The 26281-nt window shown below is 55.6% G+C and overlaps 3 protein-coding genes across 8 annotated transcripts in view; 1 reads left to right on the forward strand and 2 right to left on the reverse strand.

Moving 5' to 3' along the window:
- Positions 1-10458, forward strand: part of LOC122373627 (DENN domain-containing protein 4C-like) — a 34201-nt gene extending 23743 nt beyond the window's left edge. For 3 of the 5 annotated variants that reach the window (XM_043351896.1, XM_043351894.1, XM_043351895.1), the window contains exons 21-33: positions 200-404; positions 628-1141; positions 1374-1486; positions 2123-2248; positions 3402-3545; positions 5370-5491; positions 5741-5909; positions 6195-6310; positions 6681-6829; positions 7074-7238; positions 7501-7595; positions 7904-8073; positions 8337-10458. In XM_043351896.1, coding sequence (XP_043207831.1) covers positions 200-404; positions 628-1141; positions 1374-1486; positions 2123-2248; positions 3402-3545; positions 5370-5491; positions 5741-5909; positions 6195-6310; positions 6681-6829; positions 7074-7238; positions 7501-7595; positions 7904-8073; positions 8337-8473 — 2225 coding nt within the window. In that variant the 3' untranslated portion in view covers positions 8474-10458. The remainder of the gene's footprint in view (positions 1-199; positions 405-627; positions 1142-1373; positions 1487-2122; positions 2249-3401; positions 3546-5369; positions 5492-5740; positions 5910-6194; positions 6311-6680; positions 6830-7073; positions 7239-7500; positions 7596-7903; positions 8074-8336) is intronic. The other 2 variants (XM_043351898.1, XM_043351899.1) reach the window with 1 other exon arrangement.
- A 209-nt stretch (positions 10459-10667) lies between these two features.
- On the reverse strand, positions 10668-14026 carry LOC122373629 (sorbitol dehydrogenase-like). The gene is made up of 7 exons (XM_043351902.1): positions 13553-14026; positions 13145-13309; positions 12595-12754; positions 12147-12331; positions 11650-11825; positions 11290-11411; positions 10668-10946 (listed from the first exon to the last, which is right to left on the reverse strand). The coding sequence occupies exons 1-7, from the start codon at positions 13644-13646 to the stop codon at positions 10796-10798; spliced, it is 1053 nt and encodes a 350-aa protein (XP_043207837.1). The 5' UTR covers positions 13647-14026; the 3' UTR covers positions 10668-10795.
- A 30-nt stretch (positions 14027-14056) lies between these two features.
- Positions 14057-25155, reverse strand: LOC122373628 (dual specificity mitogen-activated protein kinase kinase 7-like). Of its 2 annotated transcripts, XM_043351900.1 has the most exons (11): positions 24670-25155; positions 22457-22629; positions 21795-21908; positions 21120-21350; positions 20463-20642; positions 19847-19993; positions 19276-19459; positions 18725-18839; positions 15818-15916; positions 15293-15394; positions 14057-14979 (listed from the first exon to the last, which is right to left on the reverse strand). In XM_043351900.1, the coding sequence occupies exons 1-11, from the start codon at positions 24860-24862 to the stop codon at positions 14871-14873; spliced, it is 1647 nt and encodes a 548-aa protein (XP_043207835.1). In that variant the 5' UTR covers positions 24863-25155; the 3' UTR covers positions 14057-14870. The 2 variants fall into 2 exon arrangements, with proteins under 2 accessions (XP_043207835.1, XP_043207836.1); XM_043351901.1 differs by lacking the exon at positions 15818-15916 and having other exon boundaries at positions 24670-25103.
- Positions 25156-26281: the final 1126 nt, after the last annotated feature.

Raw genomic sequence — 26281 nt, forward strand, 5'->3', positions numbered from 1 at the left:
ATTCGTATCAAATGTCACACTGGAGACATTCTGACAACCTTGGCCTTATTGGCGTTATGGCCCCCTCAGACGACAGCTCAGCGGGCGTTCTGATGGTCTCCCCCCCCCCCAGATGACAGCTCTGTCGGCGTTCTGATGGTCTCCCCCCTCCTCAGACGACAGCTCTGCCGGCGTGCTGATGGTCTCCCCCCCCCCTCAGACGACAGCTCGGCCGGCGTTCTGATGGTCTCCTGCCCTGAGGACGCGCCCTCCGCCGGCCCGCTGAGCGGCGGCAGCAGTGCGGGCGGCTCGGCGGCACCGGCCTCCGCCCGCCACCCCCTGGACTCGCCACACCAGGAGGAGTTGCGGGCCAGACACCTGAGCTGCAGCGAGACGCCCGAGCACCAGCAGATCTCACTGCTACGGTGAGAGAGACGTCCACACCCTGATTTTCATCTGTGTATGCGGTTAGAGGCTAATGTTTAGCTGCTAGATATGTGGTCTATAATATTAGAGAGATGCTAAGAGAGGCTGGGGATACCACGACGCTGATATGAGGTTTGACGCAAGGTCTCGAGGCTCAAGCTACTTGTTACGAATTCCAACGAACTGACTGTTTTGTCCTCCATTTTTCTCTGTGCGTTTTAGGTCGACCAGTTTCGCGGGCGATGACCAGATTCTGGCCTGTCTCCGTGAGATGGGCCACGACAGTCTGGACTCGGCCGTCGCTGCTGCTGCCGCCGGCGTCCCGGCTGGTGCTGGGGACCCCGGCGCTGCCCCCGGCCCCGGCCCCGGCGGGGGTGTATCGGCAGCCTCCACCCCTCCCCCGGCCGCTCCGCCCGCCGTCCGCTCTCGCTCAGCCAGTCAGGACATCAGTTTGGAGGAGCGCATCAACGAATACTACAGCGGCGAGGGCGACCGGCGGCGCAGCGACAGCCGGGAGCGCAGCGCTGACACGCGCAGTGTGGACAGTCTGGAGCTGCCCACCGACCCGCTGGGGGTGTGCGGCCTGCAGGCGCGCACCCCGGTCACAGAGAACGACCCGCTGGGGGCGCTGGGCCTGTCAGAGAGCCCGACCCGCACGCCGCCGGCGGCCGGCCGGCTGTCCGCCTCGCTCTCCCAGGCGTCCAGCTACCAGAGCAGAAAGGCCAGTCTTTTCAAGGTGAGTGAGGGCTAGAGATAGGCTTCGGACTAATGTGATGTGAATGGAGGGTGGTTGTCACAGGGGAGGCTGAGGCAGGCGGCGGACTTTCGAGTTTGTGTATGCCGAGTGAACGAATGATGGAAATGTGTTGTTAGAAAGTCACTTCTTTGAATAATATCCCATCTCATTCGCCCTCTCTACTCGCCCCACATCTGACCCCCATCTGACCTGTCCATGTTGGTTCCCTTAGGCGGAGCCGTTCTCGGACGGGTTCGACCGGCCGGGCGACCAGGTCGAGAAGAACGGCAAACTGCCCAGCCCGGGCTCCGGGTCGGCGCTGGCCGGCTTCCGACTCCCGTTCAGGTACGGTGGCGCCGTGCTGTGGCAGGCTCGGCGCCCGGTGCGGCGCGGTGGGGACCGTGCATGTGAGCAGTTACAGCGGTAACGGATCGCTCGACTGCGGTTGGATAGAGATAGGCAGCGTGGGATGTCTAAGTGGCTGTGCCTGCAGTCTGATCATTCAGTGATAAATAAAGGGTCCTTCATCTAGTTAACTTGCTTTTTTGTTGGGATAATAACCCTAGATGTAAGTAACTTTACCCGTGATATATGGGTGGGCAGTTAACAAAAAGGCCTTTGATTTTATCGGGATAACAATTGCTCGGGTGGGTCGAACCCTTGTTTAAACTATCCTGGTTAAACATGACTAACGCAAGAACCTATCGGAACGCTTCGTTCGTGGTTCATGGACTGACCGAATCTACTTGATAGGCTGTTGAAACGTTTCACTACGCTAGAACTGCTAGGCCTGCCTTGATCGTTGCCTGACACCGTTCGCTTAGCGCTCGACTGCTAGCCGTTACCGATTATTTCAGCATGCCGTTTTCCCTGATTTTGCCTAGCCCTGCATTGAGTGCGCCTGGCAGTCGTAGCACGTCAGCTCGTGTGTGGTAGATCCAGTACGAGCAGTGTGTCGCCACCCTGCATGCCCTGTTACAGCGCCAGTAGTAAGCTAGGCCTGGCCTCCAACCTGGCCTCGTACAACCTGCGCCGGGCAGAGCGGCGGTTCCGCCGGAGCATCGACACCATCACGCCGGAGCTCGACGGGCTCATGAAAACCTACAGGTGGGTGCCGAGTGGGCCAGTGGTGGCTCAGTGAGCGGCCGTAAGGAGCTGTTTTGGAGATATGTGAGCTATCGGAGCTGCAACGCTGTGGTGAGCAGCTGTGGAGCTATGAGAGCTGCTGTGGTGCGTCGGTGGTGGCCTGGAGCTATGGGAGCTGTTAAAGCTGTAGCGCTATGGTGAGCGGGTTTGCAGCTATGGTAGCTGCCGTGGTGAGTTGGTGGTGGTTTGGAGCTACGCAAAGCTTTGGTGGGCCGGCTCGCATTCGCAGTTTCGATGAACTGGGGCAGATCTGAGAGCAGTCAGCTTTGGTGAGCTGATAGATAGTCAAGGACCATCAGAGCTTGTGGAGAACTCTCGAGTTCTTGGTGAGCTTTTAGATAGTCACAACACTCTCTGGGACGAGAAGGTGATGGTGGATCTATGGAAGCTTCGATGACCTGGCACAGTCGACTCCCAAACATTGGACCAATGGACTGGATGACTGCGGGAACTGGTGAGCTGCTCTCGATCTGTCAAGCTGCCGTGGTTTGCTTACTCAGGTGCCAGTTCCTAAGGTAGACCCTCGGTGCGCCTGTGGAGTGTGGAGGCCATTGTGGAGACAGACCGGCACCCGGGGGCTGTCTACTTATGTTGCTAATTTGAAACACTGTTGCGTTGTTTATTTTGCTTTTAGATCTCTCGCAAGTATGCCATACTGGCAGAATGTTGTAGCCTGCGGCATGTAGCGTGCTTGAATTCCGCCGTATCAGCTGACGTTTCCTCGCGATGCATGACGCTTGTTATTCTTGTGTGATTGATTTCGAGGAATGCACCATTTCTTGCTCACTTCTTGCGCTGGAGGAAAATCGCCCCAAATTTCTAGCAATATTTTGCCAAGTTGACTCCTTTCCGTTTCTACATACCTTAGGAGAATGGTTCAATTAGTGGTGAGTTTTACGTCCTGATCTGAACGAACTTTTTAATATTATACTGTCCATCCCCACTTATTTTGCCCCGATACAGTTCAATTAATTGCGTTATAATTTCAAATATCCTGTATTTTCAATGTGGCTTAGTGCTGACCGTCGTGTGACTTCCTGTGTGGGACTCAAGCTGACCTCTATTTGATCCCACCTGACCCGAGTATGACCTCTACCCCTCCCATAACCCACAGCCCTGCCAGTCTGAAGAACCACGAGCTGGTCAAGTCGGGGGTCAGCTCCATCCGCTCGGCAGCCACCTCGATGTACAAGAAGCTGGATGAGCTGAAGGAGGTCATGTCGAGCCAGAGTCCGGCGCTCACCAAAACCATGAGCCTGTGAGTTACCAACGAGGCGGAGAGCACGACTGAGTTGGTGTGAGTGTGAATGTGTGTGCGACTGTGTGCGTATGTGTGTCTGTGTGTAAATGTGCGTGTTTTCTAGTTAAATGTCCATATGACTGGGTTACGAAGGTGAAAAGTTGAAAGTTTTCCTCTGCCACCTTCACTGCTCGACCGCGGTCAGGCTGAACCTGGCTAAGTACTGCGCTTCCTGGCTGACTGGCTGATCACCTTGGTCTGAGCACTGCCGCCTGGCACGGGGAGGGGAAAAAGGGCTCTAAGTGACACTCGGGGCCCGGTGGATGGCGGGTGCCGGGCCACTACCAATGCACCGACTGCTGAGACCGACTGCGGGCGGGCGAGGCTCCCGGCCGTGAACGAATGCCGCACGTGGACAGACACTCTGATGGAATGAAGTGGTGTGCTTAGCGTGTGAATCGGTGTGCTTGTTTGGCTATGACGCATCCACACTTAAGGCAATAAGTCCATTTGGAATAACGAAGCTTCCATACATCTATCAGAATATGACGGTCCTTTGAGACTTTCGTATCGCAAAAACTACATCACAAGCAATTCCGCTACTAATTTCAATGTTTTATAAGTGTTTGGCATTGAGACACCTGCCCCCTCTGTAAATGGCTGGTTGGCCCCACTATCTCTGTGTACGCCCGGCTGCGCGCGGCTCTTATCTCACCTCAGTCCGTGCTGGTTCGCAGGCTGGGCACTAGTATGCCGTCGAATTTCCAGTACACTGCGTACAGGTACCCGTCGGCGAGCAGCCGCGCGCGCGGCGCCCCCGCATGGCTGTTTATCCCGCTCTGTCTGACCGACCGGCCGGTCCGGCGCTACCCGCATGTGTCCATGGCTGTCACTGGGGCACAGATTCGCACACTGACCTGCGCCGGGCGGCGGGGAAGATTGACAATGACAGGGGCTGATTTGTAGTGAGCTGATGCCTTCCCGAGTTGTGTTGTTAGAAGGGAAACATGTGAGACAGATGTTTTGGTGTCCTGATGATGAACTGTTTTGTGTGTGGCAAAACATGCGCTAAGGAACCCAGTTTGACAGGCTTTGTTTGATGTTTGTTTGCTTCGATGGCTTTTGTTTTGTTACTTCATCTTTCGGGTCTTATGATCAGTTTTACACAACACATACACCTGATTTGTGTAGCAGGTCCTTCATTTTATGACAACAGCTCCCTACCTCGAACAATTCCCTCTGCCGTCTGTGTCAAAGCGAAGAGATCTGTATTCGCAGGGGTTTGACTTACAGTGTTTGTTTAGTAATCGATGGCACAGTGATGTCTGTGCTGCATTGTTCTCTTCTATCCTTTCTCGTAGCTAATAGGCATGCCAGCATCAGCTATTTGGACTACCCTTTTCTCGCTTCTTTCCAATATAGTCTTGCTCGTCTTTTAATATCACCGAGTGTCGCACAATAACAGTAAGCATTACAATTTAGTTAGTACCCAAGTATCTGTCGGCCTTTTCTCTTTAACTTGACATGACGGCTATTATTTCAATTTCCATTCAGGACAACTATTTACAGGCTTTGTCGGAAATATGAGCCGTTCGCATGGACCTAATAAATTTTCAGTTTATCTACTAATCTGTTATTCGCCTACCGGCAGAGCAGCCTGTTTCTGTTCCGTGCGAAGTTAGTTGCATGCCGTCAGTTTTGTCCGTAGTTTTCACCTTACAGACATGTGTAACCCATCCCACTTCTGACACCAATGACTTGCTCGCCCACACCTGACCCCCTCCCCCGCCCGGACCACACCGGCTCCTGGCGCCGTCACAACCCCCCCCCCCCCTCCATCAGGACCAGTATCGGCGAGGATGACGTGTTGGACGACATGCGTCACGCCGGCTCGGCAGAGGTGATCCCCGGCTTCTCCGAGGCCTGGTGTGACGGACTCTTCAACGACACCCACTCCAGCTCCGGTAGGTGGGACACCGCCAGCGAGAGAGAGCGAACGGGTGGGCGGACGGACGTGTCTCTCTTTCTCAATCTGCTCTCGTCGATCCCTCTTCCTCCATTCATAACTTACGTCACGGTTACCGATTGGGTTCCTTACGGAACTATTACACGAGTGTCCTGGAACCTCATCTGTATGTGTAATGAGACGTTATATGTATGTCTGAGCCCGCGTATAGCGGTACCATGACCCGCTTCCCCTCCCCTGTCCGCAGAGCTGGCGGTGCCGGCGCCGCTGCCGCCCGCGCTGCCCGCGCCGCTCGCCCCGGTGGCCGTGGAGCTGGCCCTCACCTCCTGCAGTCGCTGCTACAAGTGCCAGGCCACCGTGTACGACGAGGAAATCATGGCCGGCTGGTCGGCAGAGGAGAGCAACCTCAACACCAAGTGAGACAGACGCCCGGCTGAGTCGCAGATGATTAGTTTGTCATGAGATACAGCTGTGAGGCGAAGTACGAACGACGTGGCCTACGTGTGTAAAAATATTTGTAAAAATATTATGATTTTGATGATTATGAGGCAGAAGTTCGTTAGGATCGTGTCAAATACTGTTACGTACTGGATAAGCGTCGAATTGGAATACAACTGAGATATTCGTCTGATACCGACACCCACCAGCACAGTCCCGAGTCGTCTGACCCGTCCCGACCTGCCCCCCCCCCCCCCCGTCAGGTGCCCGTTCTGCCGTAAGCCGTTCGTGCCGCTGCTCACGGTGCACGTGCGCGACTTCCGGAACGTGAGCCGCGAACAGCGCGCCGCCGAGCAGCTCCAGCAGACGGAGGGAACCGGTGAGTGGGTTCTCCAACAGACCGACATGCTGAGTGTAACGGTGTCCGTGCTGGCTGGCTTCAAACCGCCGCGCTGGTGCCGTGGCAGGAGACTGCCTGGTGAATTGTTTGCCTTACAGGAGACGTCTGGTCAGGCATCTAGAGTTGGGTCCGAATGGTGCACTGTGCCTCCACGGGTGTTGATTCCTGACGGATGTATTTAACTTCAGTGGGTGTTACACCTCTAGGTGATGTATTTTATTCTCTACTTCGGATGTTACACCTCTGACTGCTCTATTTCATCCTCTGCAGCGGGCTTTTACACTTCTGATGAGTGCTTTTATCCATGGAGTGGGTGTTACACCTCTGACGGGTGTATTTCCACCCCCAGCGGGCGTGCTGCTGGACCCCATCACGCTGCCCTACCTGAGTCCGCTGGTGCTCCGTAAAGAGGTGGAGAATGTGATGGACCACGACGGCCAGGGCTGTCTGTCGGCGGCCACCTTCGTCGACGAGCACCCCATCATCTACTGGAACCTGGTGAGGCCGGGCGGGCGGTGGAAAATGACGATACCTATTTCTTATCGGATATAGTGAAAAACGGGCAGTGGGAACGCGCAGTACCTGTGAGGGAAGGCGGTGGGAATGCAATACCCGGTATACTACTGTGGAGCCTTATGTTTCACCGATGTTCTCGTTTGCGTAACCCCCGCGTCTCCACAGGGCACGCCCCACCTGCCTGACCTGTGTCTGTACTGTGTAACGCTTCCCCGTGTCCCCACAGGTGTGGTACATGCAGCGGATCAGTGTGCCGTCCCACCTCCCCGGCCTGTGTCTCCACTGCCGGCTGCTGGAGGAGCGGGGAGCTCCTGCCGACGGCTGGGAGCAGGCCTCCTGGAGACACGTCCAGGTCCGCTGTCTCTGGGACAACCCCAAACTGCACGACGAGGTGAGACGGGGAGAGGGCGCAGCGGGACAGCCAGGGGATGGGACAGGTACCCGGGCGTCAGGGACACAATTAGAGCTGTGTGAGGTAGGGGATGAGACATTTGCTTGGATGCAATGGAAGGGATTTTAGAAATAATTTGAACTGCCCGTTCTGCATTTAACGTACGGTCTAGTCGATATTACTTTATTTTCCCTCCTGTCTGCTTACGTTACACCCTTGACGCGTCCCGCCCTGACCTGACCGCTCTCTGTCCTACTCTCAGATTGTGCAGCCAATGTACGTCCAGTGGAAGGAGTCGCCGCTACGATCATCGCTCGTCGATGCCCTCGTCACCGACGATCTGGCCTTCTCGAAAAAGTGAGCCAGCACCTGACGTACATACTTTGATGGGGTGTGACAGTCGCTTGCATCTCGTATCATGGATGGCTAACAGCGTGTGTCGATTTTACGTTTTGCTGTGTGCATGCTACGTGCAGTAAGAGCAACTGAAGTGAAAATGTCTTTAACCTCTTCATCCTCCCCGCTACAGCACGGAACAGTCGGTGCTCTCCTGCGTCCAGTGCCCCTCTGACCCCTGACCCTGCCGTTACAGCTCAGTGCACTGTGCAGTCAGTACTTTCCTGCGTCCGGTGTACAATTCTGACCCCCCCCCCCCCCTGTTACAGCACTGTGCAGTCGGTACTCTCCTGCGTCCAATGCACCACGCTGGACGCGGCGCTGTGCACGCTGAGCTCCAACATCGGCGCGCGCCGGATGCGGGACAAGCACTTCTCCACCTACCGGGACATCATGTTCCTGGCGTTCGCCGCCATGGGCAGGGAGAACATCGACCTCAGTAAGTAGGACGACAACGCCTCGGGGTGATGTGGAGAAAAAGTCAAACGATGGGCTGTGGGGTGGACTGATGGAGCGGTCGGTGGTTGAAGGTGTAAACGTTGGTTGGAGGGCTCTTAGGCCCTTAAGATGGATCGGTGGTGGGCTGTTGTGGCGGTATTCCCCGACATTTTAAGAGAAGTTTTTAGCGGACAGTTCGTTCCGGCTGTGCTAATGTACCTCGCTGGCTCGTTTGAACCGCTTCCCCTATCTACCCCTTCTCAGTGCTGTACGACCGCGAGTACCGGCGGGCCTACGAGGAGCTACCCGAGGAGGACCGACAACAGCTGAACGAGGCCGACCGGCCGCCGTCGAACGCGGCACTCCTCTGCCGCCGCTTCTTCCGCGAGCTCGAGACCTGAGACGACGTGAGTTCTGAGACAGCTGGGAGACGCGGGACGTGGGTTCTGAGACAGCGGGGAGACGGTAGCTGAGAGCCACCGGCGGTTGGACGCGGATGGAGCCGCGTCGCGTCAACCGGGGAGTACGGGACAGAGACCGTGAGTTGAAGTGTTCATGTGTGTCTTTTGTGATTAGGAAGGGATGTTGAAAGGTTAGACTGTTGGGAGAGGAGAGGGGTAGTTGAGCGGCCGGCTTTCGGACCGGCTCGACCGGTGAGAGCTCCCGCCACTCTGACATACGGGGTGTCCTCGGCTCCCGGCAGCTGCTGGGTCAGCCGCTGAGCTGCCGCCGTTGTTTCTCGTTCACCCCTGGCACGACCCGCGGTGACGCTGACGAGTACTAGCAGCTGTCTCACGTCCCTCCCCTCTCGGGGCTTTGTTGACTGGCTCGGGGTCTGCGATGGCCTGACGTAGGAGCTTACACCGACGCTGGTCGCGGTGGAGGCGGCAGTCGGGCCTCGTCTCTCATATGTGTTCTGACGTCGATTTGTGGCGTCTTCAGCTCCCCAGTGGTCCTGTTGCTCGCTGCATTAGACCGGTCGTGTTGGACGTTGAGAATACTAACGTCTGGTGTGAGTGGGTGGTCTAGCTCTGACAGGTTACCTAGGCGTTATTCCCGTTATACGTGATCAGCCGCCCGTGGTGTGCCCGTAAGCCCAGCTGTCAGCTGTTCCTGTGTTCGCTAACCCGCCGCTCACGGCTGCGTTTTCTAGCTATTTAGTCGCGAGTTTCTGCGGCGTCACTGACTGTGTTATTGTGGTGTGTTCCCGGCGGCTGCCGTGTGTGTTCCGTTATTGCTGTGTGCTCCGTGTGAGTGTGGGTAGGCGCGTCTGCCACTGAGTCCGGTTTTAGTGCGGGCTGAGGCGACATGGCAGTTAGGAGCTTATCATATCACCTGGCGCCGTCAGTTGCTAGATTGAACAGAGGTTTATCGGCCTTTTGCAGCTCTGATAGCCCGGCGACGGGCGGGTTTATCGACCGTTCACAGCTCTGATAGCCCGGCGACGGGTAGGTTCAGAGTTGGTCGTTCGCAGTTCTGACGGTCGGGTTCAGAGTAGACCGTTCGCAGCTCTGACGGGCAGGTTTCAGAGCTGGCCGTGCGCAGCTCTGACGGGCGGGTTTCAGAGCTGGCCGTGCGCAGCTCCGCGGCCAGCCGCCGGCAGCCTATATTCCATGTTGTCACGATGCTAGTCCTCTGGGTGATATGGCCGCTGCTAGCTGTGTTTTCGATAGTTTCTCACCGTACGAACGAGGCGGGACGTTTTGGTTTTCTTCGCGCATGTTTTGATATTAGGGACTTTGTGTTGCGCCGAGCCGTCCGGTGTCTGAGGTGACCGTGTCGACTCCGGGGGCGGCGAGTGTGTGGTCTTCCATGTCTATTCTGTACGAAACCCTGCCGTGTACCGCTCCGGGCTTGGTTTGTTGCTGCTACTGCTGAGCCGTAGCGCTGCTACCGTAACACGGCTGCTACTCTCCCCTGAATCACTAATAGAGCCGACTGGTGCGCCTCCGTCCGCTGTCACAGACCGGATGCGTTCGTGGGTGTTCTGCGCGCGAGCTCCGCGCCGTGTTGTCACGTGCTGTAGACAGATCTAGCTCGACTCTATGGTGGCCGTTACGGGCGCAGTTGTCGCGTCTGCCGGTAGGTGGCAGCGCTGTCGTGTGCTCCGTCGGGCGCCGGTAGATGGCAGTAGTGGCGTGTTGTGCCCGCGCGGTAGCGGTGTTGGTAGCGGGCTGCATTTCGGGAGATTTATATTGACTGTATCCGTGTCCATATTTGTACTGAAAGCCATCGAGTTACGGGAGAGGCCTGTGTGCGGACGTGTGTTCGTGTGTGTTCACGTGTACGAGTATCATGCCAGCCAGCACTATACATACCTATATAAACGTAGCTTGACTCGTGCTGCTACTGCACTGAACTGGAAATACAACCAGAACATTATTGGCACGGCTGTTTTCGCATATAGCAGGGCATCGATTCATGTATGTACTTGAACGCGGTTTTTGTGGGAATCATTCGCGTATGAACAGGAGACGGTGGCCATTCCAATGCTTGAAATTCAGGGCGGCTTAAAGCGAGCAACATCAATAAGTTCAATCTTCATTATTCAGCGGTGCTTTCTCAGCGGAAGTGCTGCCCACATAATACACATACTTGCGAGGCCACCGTGTTATCAGAACGTCCCTATGACTACCCAGAATCCTTCTTATGTGCCCCAACCACCCTAAAACATCAGAAAACTAGACAGTGTCACCCCCTCCCCCTCCTTCGTCCTCCCCACCTCAGTCGTGCACCGATATCATGATCTTGATGCCCCGTCCGTCGAGCGCCGCCTGGAAGGCGCTCTCGCTCTCCTCCAGTGTGAACCGGTGGGTGACGAGGGGACCCAGCTGGACGCGTCCGGACGCCACCAGGTCCAGGGCCAGAGGGTAGCTGTCGGCAGAGACGGGCAGGTCAGGGGCGAGAAACGGGAGGACCAGGGCCGTGGGGGCGCAGGCGGCTGGTGACTCAAGGGTAGAGAAGTAGGTATGATTGACTGGACAGAAACATGCTTCGTAAGTGCTCAACGTCTGTCTAGGATCTTGTTTATCCTCTGATAAGTTCTCTCCACGATTTGCCTATTTCAAGTCATGAACTCATGCATGAGACCGTTAACGCTAGTGGAAAAGTCCCCTTTTACACTACCCCTGTGCACGATAACGCTCCCGTATGCACCCTCTGAGACAGCACAGGGTGCCTCAGTCCTCAGATCCTTACTATCCACCCCGCCACTCACCAGTTGGCGTAGCGGAAGACGCCGTTGATGTCCAGCTCCTTGGCGGCTATCGTCACCATGGGCAGGTCCATGTCGGGCGGCCCGCGACCCACGAACGCCAGCTTCGCGCGCGGAGCTGCCGCCTGCGACACAATATAGACAGGCAGTGAGAGAAGTTGGAGCAAGAGAGGGCAGAGGAAGCGACGTAGGGGCTCGTTTTACTTAGGTACCGCTGGCGTAGTTCGTGAGTCCTATCCTTGTTTTATGCCAACATTCAGCACACAACAACGGACAACCTCTCCATTGTATCTGTATCCCTGCACATCAAACACAAAAGCCATTCCAGCCTCCCCACTTCCCAGGTAGGTGACTCCTGCTGACCTGAAGCGCCATCCGCACGCTGGGTGCGGCGCCGCAGCATTCGAGGATGGCGGTCGGTGGCCCGCCAAGTGCTGCCACCACGCGGCCGGCCAGCTCCTCCTCACTAGCGCCATCTATAAGCACGGTGCCGTCCGCGCCCTGGCCGGTGGCAAACTCGAGTCGAGACGGCGAGATGTCTGTGGAAAAGACGGTGAGGTCAGCGGGGTCAGAGAGGTCAATAAGGGAAGGCGGGATCACTATCAAGGCCGGTCATTGAAGACCACTGAGGTCATCGAGGTCAAACAGAGGTTTAGCGAGGTTAACATGAGGCAGGTGGGGTCACTGAGGTTCACAAAAGGTTCGGCGAGGGTCGTGGGACATTTTATTACAAAATGAAAAATGCCCTTTACTCTCAGGTAGCCTGTCGTCCGACTTCTGTCCGTGACCAACTCCTCATAGTGAGTTATCTCCCTAAGACCCACTCTCCCTCCTTCTCTCCCCTCTCTCTTCCCTCTCACCAGTGACACAGACGCGGGCGGCGGCCAATGCGCGGGCCGTCAGCAGGCTGACCACTCCGATGGGTCCGGCGCCGCACACCAATACACGGGACCCGAGCCCGACGCCGGCGCGCTGGCAGCCGTACACGGCCACCGTCAGCGGCTCCAGGAGGGCGCCCTCCTCCAGAGACACGTGGTCCGGCAGCCTGCAGACAGCGGGCGGTCAAAGAGGTCACTGCCGACGGCATGAGAGACCGTAGCGCACGGCAAGGGATATCACTGCCGACGGCACGGGAGATCGATCACCGCAGATGGCACAGGAACTTCGGACGGTACGAGAGCTCACGGCCAGTCAAAGTAGCTGTAACGCTCTCTAAAAGCATCCTATTTGGATATTGGCATTGAGCTGGCGATGCCCCATGAGGCAGCCGCATTGAGACTGCGTCTCGGCCCGTCGCGTTGCTCTCACTTGTAGCAGAAGTCGGCCGGGTGTCGGTACAGCCGGGTCAGCGTGCCGTCTACCGGCGGGGTGGCGCAGAACTGCACCGCCGGACACACGTTGTAGCGGCCCGCCTTACAGATGGGGCACAGCCGGCACGGTACGCCCGGCTCGATGGCCACGCGGTCCCCTGGCGCAGAGAAAGGGCAGAGGTTGGAGAGAGGTCACAGAGAGGTCAGAGGTCGCATAACGAAGGCAGCTGTCACAGAGAGGTCACATAGTGAGGGTAGAGTCAGAGCGAGGGTAGAGGTCAGACGGTATAGACAGGGGTCGCATTGAGAAAGCAGAGGTAACACCGCGAGGGTAGAGGTAGAGGTCAGATAACGAGGTCCCAGAGGTCACATAGGAAGAAAGGGGTCTCATAACGAGGCCAGGGTCACATAGGGATCACATACAGATGACCGACGTCATACACGAGGAAGTCTCAGGAAGGCGGAAGTCCCAAAATGAAACTCAGCATCCGTATCTGCCTGTGGCCCCGCGCTAGCCCAGCAGTGCCGGCTGCCGATCCCACACCTACCGGGCCTCAGGTGGGTGACCTGGCTGCCGACTGTCTCCACCACGCCGGCCGCCTCGTGGCCCAGCACCATCGGCGACTGGACGACGAATCGCGCGGTGCGGCCGCGGTGCCAGTAGTAGACGTCCGAGCCGCAGATGCCCACCTTGTGGATCCGGATCACCACGTCTGCAGAGCAAGGAGGGGAGATGGTTCGGGGAGGTCAGTAAGGTAGAGGGACGGAGGGCAGCAGGCGAACGTTTGGAGAGTCAAAGCAATTTGTTGACCGCGCGGATGGCCACGTGAGACGTTAGCTTCGGTCAGTTAGACCTGACAAAAAAGCAGGAAGGGTCATGAGATGCAGGAGTTTGGTGGGCCAAATTCTTAGTGCCAAGCTATGTCTGTGCGAAAATGCGCCTTTGTTCCTCTCACCCTGCGGTCCCGGCTCGGGCAGCTCCTTCTGCTCCAGCCGCAGGTCCCGGGCCTTGTGCAGCACCGCCGACAGGTTGTCCCGGCTCGGCGCCATCGTCACCCGGCGCTCTACTCTGGCCCCTCCGCCGCTCGGCAGCCACTGCTCGCTCCTCCCGACCACTTCTCCCCTCTGTCCGCACTGCCCTCACACCATCCACATGTGGGACCGCTGCCGCCCCTACTGACGCGCGGCCGCTCCTACCCCTCTGAAGCACGGCAGCTCACGCCCCAACTGTCGCGCGGCCGCTCGCGCCCCCACTGACGCGCGGCCGCTGCTCGTCAGCGGCGCCAGATGGCTCTCAAACGGCCCGTTCCAACTTCCAAGGTCACGACTCCAGTACAAAACACAGCCCCGCCTCTGGCCCCGCCCGGCGTCCGATGTCTCCCAGAGTCTGGAGCGGCTGTCACAAAACTAGAGTTATATGAGTTCGTCACGTCAGTCATAACAGAGACCAAACCATCAGCTCGGATTGTCGCACTTTATTATTCAGAATACACGGTTAGAAAATCGCGCGCACGATCACTTTCCTGTTCGCCGGTTCTCGTCACACACATTTACTCACACGCACATGTACGCCGCCGCCGACTGGGGAGAGAGGAGACGAAACAGAGGCAGAGGGAGAGGAGGGGAGCGGACCTGGGAGAACCGGAGAGAGGACGGGACGGGCGGCGCTCAGATTAGGTCAGGGCAGGTCAGGGAAGGGGAGATCGTATCACAGAGTGGCGACTCTGGCCTCGCCACCTCGGCCCGCGATCCGCTGCCGCGGTGGAACGTCGACAGCGACGATGACGTCACGAGCCGATCGACGATGACGTCACGGGTCGTTCGGCAGTGACGTCTCGGCCGGTCCGCCGGCCGGGATGATGAGCAAATGGGACGGTTGTGAGCGGCCTCCGAGCGGCGGACAGCACCCTTATGACGGACGAGCGGCGGGCCAGGGACTGACGGAGCGCCAGACGCCTCCAGCGGGCCGCACACGCCGGCCCCAGACCGGCGCCAGGCGCGCAACCAAACCAAGACGGACCGATGGTACAGCAGGCATACATTTTGATCAGAATGCTTGAATCATTGACTAGCTTTCTCTCAAAATACTGGACACTAAACGCTACAAACAGGCAAAATCTCGCTGTGGCAGCGCGGCCACTGTCGCCGTACCGCTGCGCGCGCGCGTCAATAAATAGATAAGTAGGGGGGCCGAACGGAGACACGCCGGGCGGCGGCCGAGGTGGCGGGCGGCCGTTTGAACTTGCTGAGGTAGCCCGTCCAGCGGCGCGGCGGCTACGGTTGGCTGAACATGGGCTGGTGCGAGTGGTGCGGAAACGGCCGCCGGTGCGGCTCCGGGGTGAAGAAGGCGCGCCGGTCCAGCGGCGGACGGCCAGACGGAGACCTACGGAGCACGACGGTGGAGAGTCACACCGCGGGATCTATCACCATAACTCGGCCGAAACTACAGACAGGCAAACTTATCACATACAACGGCCGCTCATCATATCATGCGACACAAAATCACAACACAGAGCGATACGATAAAGCGCGCGGCGAGATAGTGAGACAGACGAGCATCCGAATGACACGACACTCGTTAACTCTGCGCACCCTAGACATCAACTCACGCCCGAACCATAACACGGCCAAATCCCCCTTCACCCCCCCCCCCGCCCACACACCTCGTTACGACCGCGGCGTGCACCGCCACCTACCCGTGTGACTGTGACGTTGAGGCATTTGGCACAGACTGAGAGCCGCCACCGCGGCCCGCGTCCTGGCGTCGCATCATCAGCGGAGACGCCATCGAGTTGTACCTGAAACACGCGCGGTGTGGTTCGTATAGGGGCGGGGGCGAGCAGATGGGCCGGAGGGTCCAGTGGCCAGCGCCGGGCGGGGAGCGGGGCCCGGGTCAGGAGCCTGGGCTGCTGCGGGGCGGCGGCACTGCGGGGTACCGTAACCAGCCCGTGATGGGGACCAGAAGCTCAAAGCTCGAAGCTTAACAGTAAGCGTGTCTGGAAAGCAAAGCCACTTAACCACTTCAGTAACTCAAATCACACCGTAGAAGCAAGCTAAAGATCGACAGATTCATTTAAGACCAGAACATATTTGCAATTCAATCACCAGATAAGTGACTTTCTCACAATAAACAAAGCTAAGCTAAGCCTGCTGAGGCTACTGGCGAGGCTTTTTGACACCACCACCATCGCCTTTCCACCGACGGGCGCCGCCGTACGTACCTCGGCTGGCCATCCGCGCACGGATTCAGCCCCAAAAAGTTGTAAAGCCCCGAGCGTTCTGAGAAGCGTCCGCGCGGCGCCCACGACTCAGGCGTGAACCTGCGCGTGCACCGGGGTCAGCGGGTCAGACGGTGGGGGGAGGGGGCGGCCGGCCGGCACAGCCCACGGCGCGCCATCCGACACAATATCCGACAGAACGCCCAACGGCCACTGGTCATCAATGTGTGCCAAATGTTCAGTAATGTGCGCCAACTGTCTATATACAGGATATGTCCAGTGGAGACACTGATTTTAAATACACCACGAGCCGGTGTTTAACAACACATGTTTATTTTGTTCAAGTACTGTTTATTTGGGCCGCCCCGGATATTGTGTCGGAGTCGGTGCCCAGCTCTGGCGGCCGGCCGGCGGCGCCGTGCGACAGGCGTGGTGCGGGTGCCCACACAGACATACACACAGAAGGCGGGGGGGGGAGGGGGGAGTTTGTGCACCACCGCGACGCCCGACCACCACCGTGGGCGTTGGGGAGGCGACTGGGAGGCGCTGGTGCCGCTCATGTAGCAACATCCTCCTCCGCTGCTATAGCATCGCCACTCCCATAGCTGCTCAGTGATGACATATTTGTTTGGAGCATATGGAAACGAGCTGATAGGTTTGTTAAATACGTAAGCGGTATGAAAGAGAAGATGGCATCAGATAATTTATCTAAATTTGTTTGAGAAGCTGCAGTGTTAATTATGGATGTTAGCAATACCGACTACTACACAGTTACACACTGAGGTTAGCATATCTTGGCTGGGAAGACAAAGAATTTCATATCAAATCAAAGGAAGAGTGTAACCCCAAGACTCGTCTGCAAAAGGCGTGACTTCAAATTTCTCTTTTTAAATTAATATAGACAAAAAGAGCTTAAGAGGACACTATGCTATTACACGAGCTTCCTGACTCGAGTACACCCGGTATTTCTACAACTCCTTTAACTTTGTTCCGTTGACGACGGGACACCCCACACCAAAACCATGCGCGGCTGACCCCGGACGGCAGACCTCAGACCCCCCACAGGACCAGTCCATCACCGCCGTAGTGACCAAAGCGAATATCACACCGTTTACCGAGTCCCCAAACCAAACCAAACCACTAGCACCACCCGTCACCACCGTCCGCGGTCCGGTCACCAGTGGTGCCCGCTGCACCACCGGTCACACTGTCTGTGCACGGGCTGTGGCCTCCGCTGACGAGCATGCACAATGACCATAGGACAGCAGACAGACATGCAGCCCCGACGACACCGGTCTGATTCCTGAGAACGAGTCACGGCACACCCCACTCTGCCCCAACACGCGGAGATGAGAGAAAAGGGAACTGGCCGCCGAGCTGGAAACGTTCGGTGTCAAACTGTATGTAAACCCGACACAACCAGACACATCCAGATACTCTCCCAATCATTCAGAAGAGACACAAAACGGTCTGTCCCAGTCGCATCTCACAGTCCCACAATCACACACACACACACGTCACACGGCCACACATCCCCGGTCCGTGACGGTCTGTCACGGTCCGCCACAGTCCGTCACAATCTGTCACACGCGGCAGGCGTTACCGGGGGGCGGCGGCGTCGCCGTCAGCTGGGACAGCGGCAGCAGCAACACAGCCACAGAGAGCTCAGCGACCACTTGAGCGGCCGGCGGCTGCCAGCGGCGGGCGGACGCGGTCAGCACACACAGGCGGTCAGCGAACAGCCTCACAGCCCGCTGACCGGTCAGCACAGCCCGCTGACCGGTCAACGTCGGTCCGAGACAACCGAGGACCGACAGAAATGGCACAGGACACGACACGACTTGACGAGACACAGCTAGGTCAGAGGGCACAGACCCAGGCGCGGTCGACTGGTACAGATAAAGATAGACAAACTCCTGTACCGCTGACGGGACTGGTCGGCCGGTTCACCTCTCTGCTGCGGGCCCTGTCAGGAGAAGCGGTCAGGAGATACGAATCAGCAGGTAAACTGAACACAATGTGGTCGGGAATGGGATGTTAGCAATGACATTTAGCTCGCAACTGAGTGACGAACGGAATCAGCTGCATACCCTGTTGCTGAACATGGGCACACGAGTCAGAGTCGTTAGATTAGGGTCAGGCATGCCCTGTTGTAACACTGCGCCATCACAAACCGAGGTTGATTATTATGTTAGAGCGGCCGTCAAACAAATACTACGGACGATCCCGTACATATGTTACTGCGATGGATACCAGAGCACTCAGTACCGCCTGGCAGCCGGTGTGTTCTGGACACGGAGACACACCCATGAACAGCCCATGGACGACCACCTGGGCGGCGGACGCAGTGTATCCAAAACACTGGCTATCCTTAATACGGGGTCCCGTCGCAGCGTAATTCGACTTAATAATCAAAGTACGGAAACCAAAGGTTCTCCAAGACTGGTGACAGCCATCCCTGGCTAAGGGTTGTGTCCCCCCTCTCAAGCCCAAACCGATCCCACTAGTTCTCCCAAACCCCGACTGAACTCCCCGGCTATGGTTGCCCCCTACCCCCTCCCCCAACCCACACACACACCCACCCATAACTGACCTCTTTAGCTCCTGATGGTCCCCTTAGTCCCACACCCCTGACTGACCTCTCCGGCTCGGGGTTGTCCCCCCCCCCCCTTAGTCCCGCACACCGGTGACTGACCTCTCCGGCTCCGGGTTGCCCCTCCCTGGACGTCCCGTCCCGTCCCGGCCCGACCTGACCTCGCCGGCTCTGGATGCGTCCCTGGCCCCCCACATCTGTACGTTGACTGACCTCTCCGGCTCCGGGTTGCCCATTCCCCTGGTCCCCGCACCCGCTGACTGACCTCTCCGGCTCGGGGTTGCCCATTCCCCTAGCTCCCCGCACCCGTGACTGACCTCTCCGGCTCGGGGTTGCGTCTCCGGCTGTGGAAGGGGTGGTGGGGAGAGGCGGGCGGCGGCGTTCGTCTCCTCGTTGTCGGCGTTTTGATACCGGACGTCTGTGCCTGCACATCTGAGGACAGGGAGGGGTGCTGTCAGACAGACAGGGAGCGTCTCAGAGACGGTGAGGGGTCGCAACAGAACAGCAGCGGCAGGACAACACGCAAAGGGGACAGATTTAGCAGCACGAGAAGTCGAGCACCTCTTTGAGCGCCCATCCCTGAACCAAAAGCAGTTACTGAACCAGGAGCTGACACTGAACCAGGAGCTGCCAACCACCTCTGAACCAGGAGCTGGAGCTGAACCAGGAGCTGACACTATACCAAGAGGTGACACCCACCTCTGAACCAGGAGGTAACACTGACCCAGAAGGTGACACCCACCTCTGAACCAGGAACAGTCACTGAACCAGGAGCTGACAGCTGCCACCCACCTCTGAACCAGGAGCAGTCACTGAACCAGGGAATGAAACACACCTCTGAATCAGGAGCTGACAGCGTCACACCCACCTCTGAACCAGGAGCTGACGTCGACCCGCATCCGTTCCGATTTCTTTATGAACTCGTGGTCCAGCAGCCGCTTGTACTTGGGTCTCTGTTTGTAGTCTTTGGTGAGGCAGTCTTTGACGAAGCTGCGCAGCTCGGGGCTGAAGCCGCCGCCGTCCGGCAGCAGAGGCGCGTCGTACTTGAGCACCTGGCGGTCAGGAGAATAACTGATGGTACCGCAGGCGGCCACAAACGGAACGGTGGCGCAGGAGGCACAGAGGGAGAGCAGGGAACAACAGCCTCTCGGCAGGCCAACGTGACCTCAACTCACGCTAGATCTCAACGCATTTGTGTAATTTCGATGCAAGGGCGTGCATAAAACTTCATACGAATGTGTTGAAAAACCTAGTCTACAAAAAAGTAACCTTGACCTTCACTAAGAACATATTTTTCCCAATTGTAAGTGACTCGCACGACACAATTAAAAGTGTCCTCACTTCACCTACATGGCAGAGTCACCGTTTCTGCCCATCGAATAAAGCGCCTACGTCCCACTCCCCCTAAGACCCAGCCTGACAGCGCGCCTCCGCCGTACCCTGGTGAGCGCCTCGAACTCTGACGTGCAGTCGGCGTAGGGCAGCACGCCGGTGGCCAGCTCCACCAGGGTGATGCCCAGCGACCAGACGTCGGCGCGGATGTCGTAGTCGGGCCGGTCCGGGTTGGGCGGCTCGATCCGCTCCGGCTGCGGGAGGCAGAGGGCGTCAGACGGGCAGAGGTGAGGGGTCAGAGGGACAGGGACAAAGGCGGAGGGGCGCGGCAGGACGTCAGAAGGACAGCGGAGCAGAGCTGAGAGGTCAGAGGGACTAGGGCAGGGGTAGTCAGGGGTAGGACATGTCATGGGCCAGATTAACTTGGATGTCTAAGATAAAATGTTGCAATTAAGAGGTCACTGTAAAGTCGAGCACTGTGAGGAAGAGAGGACAAGCGGTGAAAGCTTGAATGCCATGTTCTCGGAACTTACAGTCAATTATTTGAACAGATAAACGAAACTGCCAACCATAACCGATACTATAGTCACAACGATTACTGATTACCGTACAGATGTACCGATTACCATCCTTTAAAACCGTTCCTCTCCGTAGCTGTGCTGTGCACCGCTACACCTGCACACCCGCTCAGCGGCCGACCTCCGCTGCCACCAGTCTACTCACGGCCATGTAGGCTGCCGAGCCGGCCGTGCGCGTCTTGGCCTTGGAGTCGACCAGCCGGCCCGAGATGCCGAAGTCGCACATCTTCACCTGCCCCATCTCGTCCAGCAGGATGTTGGAGGGCTTGACGTCGCGGTGGATGACGCCGTGCTGGTCCTTCAGGTAGTGTAGCGCCTTCACCGTCTGTGGACAGGGAGGGTGCAGCGGTTAGCGGGGAGCACGGGGAGCCGCATATGAAGAAGAAGGCAGTAGGGAGCGAGAGGAAGCCCGAAAGTTTGACGCACGTAGCAAAACAAAATGAAGTTGGCGGTCGGGAAGATACTTTTGTTTGCAGACGTGGAACGGGTAGCGGGGCGCGGAGAGGCAATGACGGCAGGTTTTGTCACCAGAAGACCACAGCTTTAAGAGAAACAGTGATGGAAATGGAGCAAAACGATACCGACAACAAATTAAATAACGAGTGATTCGTCTGCGACGTCTGTCCGACTGCTTATATATATTCTTGGGGTTGCGATCAACAATGCACATTAACATATTAAAAATAACTGGGAACTTCTCTGGCTTCCAAGAGTTAGCCCTATACATTTCTTCTTGCTTCATAGGTAAAGGCCCCCTAAGCTTTGGGGTCATTACTAACGCCATGCTTCCCCGGCAACTCACGGAGACGGTGATTTTGCCCAGTATGGGCTCCGGAATGGGCTTGTTGCCCATCTTTTTGAGCAGTTTGTCGAGGCAGGTGGCCATGAGCTCCATACAGATCCAGACGTCGGCGTCGGTGATGAAGCAGCCCAGGCACTGGACAATGTACGGACAGTCGTGCGACTTGAGCACCACGTCCAGGTCCATGATGATCCGTTTGTTCTCCTCCGGGTTACCGCTGCGGCGCATTTGCTGTAACGGTCGGGGAGGTGGGTCAGACGGCCGGTCGCGGTGGGTCAGGGGAGGGATGTCAGAAGGACAGACCCATCGCGCGTCGGGGAGGAGAGTTACATGGTTAGCAGTAGCACACAGAAGTCAGAACAGATGGAGGGACATTAGGAGGGTGAGCGGGTCGGGTAGGAACGTCAGATAGATGGGCTATCCATCAACAGCTACACGCAGCACAGGAAAGGCACAAGGCAGGTGACAAGTGAGCACTTCTGTGGTGCCAAGTTGTAAGGCTGCAGATGTGACACTAGGCTGTGATGACTCTTTTATTGTGAATATTCTAAAAACCGACTACTTACCAAGTACGGCAGGGCAGAGCCGTCTTTCTGAACTCGGAAATTCGTACGGTAATCGGTTGAAGTTTGAACGCTCTATCGAATGAACAGCAGCAGATAAGGGGGCACTTACTTTGACGGCCAGCACCTTTCCGCTGGGTTTGTGGACCATTTTGACGACGTGTCCGCAGCTGCCGGTGCCCAGCTCACCGACGTGCTGCAGGTCCTCCGGCGAGGCTCGGTACCGCTGCAATCAGACCAACCCAGCGCCGTCAGCGACGGCCGGCGGGCGGCACGATAGACAGGCAGCCGTCATCGAGAACAGGACGGAAAGGCTCTGCTACATCAGGCAGCGTCGTTAACGTAGCGGCAAAGAGTTTTGAAGTTGATCATCAAAATGAGCGGCGACGTCGATATCAATGCCAGCTTTCCGAGATGTTTAATCAAGTAACAAAAGTCAAGAGGGTATACGGCCCGAATCCCATGTTGAGTATATGATCACAGCACAAAGCTCATCATTTATTGTGACCTCAAAGCCGTCGTGACAGCAATCATTTATTGCAGTTGCACTCTACATTTATGTATCTCTTTAAAACTTCAGGGGAGGCAAACAGCACGAGAAAAGGCACATACATTTATGAAACCCTAACCCAGACCACCACGAACGACTACGGACTAATCAGCACCGTACGACTGACCATCGTTGAGCGCTCAACCATTGGCGGGGACTAACCAGTGACTAGCGCCCCACCGGGGGCGGGGACGGACCACCGTTCGGCCGGCGTGCGGACTCACCACGCCGTCAATGGTGAGTATGCCGGTGAGCTGCATGATCTCGTTCATCTTGGTCTGGATCTCGGCGCTGTTGATGCGCCGAAACGGCTGCTGGTGCGACGGGAAGTGCAGGTTGCGCGGCGGTCGGCGCTGCTCGTCCGACCGCCCGGGCGCGAACTCGGCCGTGATCGGTACTGCGCGCGCACACACGCACAGTCAGACGGAGCCAGAGGGAGTGCACCAGGAAAGTCAAAGGTACCCAAATGGTCGGACACACCACAACAGGGGAGTCAAGGCCCAAAGGTAGCCCAATGGGCTGGACAAAATGCACCTGATGGGTGTCAGAGACAGCTGGTAGCTGGGCTGGAGTCAGAGAGTCAGTTATATCGATGTGGCTTCTCAGCATATCTGACAAGGGTTCAAGAAAGACATGATAGTTCAACATATGGTCTACATTGTTGTAGCCAGTCGAGTGGTCAGAAGGGAGTTTCGCTATTGTCAGGCTTGTGTTATTTGAGCTGGTGGATTGGAGTTGTGCCTTTCATGAACTGGATTGGAGGCTATTTTCTTCAATTTCAATGAGTCTCAGAAGCATTAGGAGAGGATGTGAAAATAAAAGAAGACAATGTATATTTGATTTTAATAACATCAGTCAGGAGGTCAATAATATTTCATCCTTGCAAAGAATACTTGTTATACAGCCTTGTGCACAAAATCAGCTGTATCACAGTTGTGTTAGTGTAACACAAAATGGTTTATAAAAGGGGTTAAAGGTGATTCATTCATGCCAATATGATGGCTACACCTACCAGGCCAGGCAAAGTGGAGTTCTGCACCGTCTACAGTCTTTTCAAATATGTTCAAAGCTATGTTATAGACAAGAATGTCACACTGCTGATCAGTAAGTAGCTATACCAAATGCTTGGAATGTTCCATGGCAGGAAGGTTCCGATAACACAGTTCTTGTCACATACACATATACCTATCAATATTACACTAAATCACTGAAATATCCCTACATCATACAATACAGATACTGCTAATGTGCATATAACGGGTGAGCACTAAAATTTTGCACAAAATTCATTTGTTTATAAATCACATTATATTCAGCAGATTAGCGTACAACTTTCATAGACTGGAGATCTGTACCTCCGCTTTCACATGCTGCTTAGTGGACGCAGGTATTGGCTCCTGCACGTGCAGCGTGTTGCACGCGCTGTGGTACCCCCTTCATCATCTTGTGCACTAATTCTTGGTCCGTGTATCTGATGCCCTTCTAGATTTTCCTAATGAGCTGGGTGTCATTCGTCGCTTTCCAGCCTCCTGCGTATGTTTTGGCCTTAATCATAGACATAGACCACTGACGCTGCACATGGGTCTCAGCTGTATGCACTCAGTGGGCAGCATGGCTGGCTGTCACCCTTCGGCACCGACGGTATGCTCTCATGGAGCACCTCTTGCGTCTCACGAGCGTAATGGCACGATGCCAGTTCCGGCCAGAACATAATTTCGTCTCCACTATGTTTTTCTTCGATGAAGAGGACAAACATCTTGGTCACGCGCTGTTTTCGGTAGATTTGACCACCCAGGGCACCTCCGCTTTGACAGAAGAAGGGCTAAAATACACCTCTTTCGCTGACGGCAAGCCACACAATTATTTTCTACGGAAACTTGTTTTTTTAGTTGAACCGAACATGCTCAGGATCTTCCTGAAGAGGACCCGATGTATAAAATCCCTGGTTTTCCGGCCACGGAGTGCCTTACGGTAAACGGTTTACCGAGCTCACGATTTTTTCGTTAAGTTTCGCCACCCCTTTTAACAACGCATCTTTCTTCTTTGGCTCCGTGTTCACGATTGGCAGGGCAAAACAGCTTATATTGCATATGAACAGAAAGTATTTTTCCCAACCTTTCACCTGGTAGTTGTTGTTTTCACGGGCATCAGGCAATTAATGTTCTATTGACATACAAAGTTTGTGCAAAAATTTAGTGCTCACCCGTTATTCATAACTCATATTATACATGTGCCTTAACAAACAAGCTAGCTAATTGGTAGTTAAGTAGCTAATTGACATTCATTACCTAATTGCATTCTTTCATTGCATGTTATCACCAAAACCCACCAAATATCCATGCATGTCATATTAACAACTAAAATTAGTCCATAAAAGGTTCTCATTACAATTACCAAACCATAAATTCACAACTCGTTCATTTTCTAGCATACATACATGGTCTTGGTCTCCGACTCGGTTGGCCTTCCTTCGGACGAGAAAAATCCAGATTGAGGCCACGGTCTGCATCCCTGGATTCATTTTCCTCTTGTAATCTATTGTGAACATCTCTCACATTTAATCTTAGCCCAGACATTGCTGAGGCTGAAGGCCTAGTTCTTGGGGTTGCCCCCGTTGCTGAGGCATTCATCTTGAAGATTCACACTAAAACACGATGCCTTCGAAGTCCCCAAATGTATGGGGAGTGGCAACTTCGTCGTCGTATATGTATCGTTATCGTGAGCGTCGTGAACGGCGTTTCGATTTAATACAAAATATTTTCACTATCTACTTCACGATATATTATCACAGAATTAAACACAATACACAAAACCCCACCGACATTTTTCGATAATAACAAAACATGCGCTAGATTTGTCGCAATTTACTTATCCGCAAAACTCTACCGGACTGCTTTCTGTCTACTAGTTTCTACCGTTCGTCATGAAAACAGTTGCGCTAAATAATTATTATTGATGACAACTAAAACTAATCGCATCTGGTAAGTGATTTCCAAGCAGGGAGCCGAAGAAACACACAGGTTATGGGAGACAGGGGCAATGGCCAATGGGCATACCAGGGGCACACAGTATAGGTATAGGGCCTTGGGGCATACGGGCCCGTATCGTATCCCCCATACGAACCTGCAGGAGGCCCATTTGAGGTGGCTTTCGGCCGCTTCAAGTGAAGGTTATATGGCCTTGGAAGGGCCACTGCAGGTTGCGGTGGTCCCACACGGTTTCTTAGGCTTCCGTGCGGCTTCTGGTCTAGGGTCATTAGGACAGCTTCTAAAAACCCTCACGACGGCCCGAGCCGCAAATTTTGTCACTATCGTGTTCACATGATCGCAGGCGTGTCGAATGCTATGCCTAAATATGAAAGTTTTAGGGTGCTGACTTCATTCATGTCAAGGTCAGGCCACGAAACTCTCATATCACGAAGCCAGTTGAGGAAGGTCATGTTGCATAATGCATATCGGGTAGGGCTGCTCGATTCGGCTTGTTTTCTGAGCCAATTGGTGACTTTACCGAATCGCTAAATTGATTTTATCGGGAGTCCGGGACTATTGACAAAAAAAACGTTGTTGACCTGGCGGCTGGCCTTCGCCCTAGATTTCGCCCAAATGAATGAATAGGCTGCTTAGGGGCCAGGTGCCTCGCCTCGCTAAGCAGTGCTTGGTACAAATGATATCATGGACCCGTCACCCACCACCCGATCTTGCCCGCATGCCTGGTCCACAGGAGATAATTAATCGAAAGTTCAACGCCGTGCACTGTGCAGGACGCAGGTAGATGGCGGCATGGTCCTCCGGGTCTAGCGTTGACGTCATATAGGTACCTACCTATGACGTGACGACGTGTCGTGACGGGGCGTGACTTATGTGACGTCATACATAACGCCACGCAAGGTCAACTATGCAATAATGAAGCATCGGACCTTCCAAGAAGTGTAGGTACCTAAAGCAGGGTTACTTTTACAGGAAAAGTCGAGAGGGGGAATAAAGTTCGGGGCAAGGGCGGATCCAGGGGCATCTGAAAGGGGGCCCAATGCCATAAGGTTTTTGTTAGGA

This window comes from Amphibalanus amphitrite, unplaced genomic scaffold (assembly GCF_019059575.1).
Source record: "Amphibalanus amphitrite isolate SeventyFive unplaced genomic scaffold, NRLGWU_Aamphi_draft 001525F_arrow, whole genome shotgun sequence".
Classification (NCBI taxonomy): domain Eukaryota; kingdom Metazoa; phylum Arthropoda; class Thecostraca; order Balanomorpha; family Balanidae; genus Amphibalanus; species Amphibalanus amphitrite.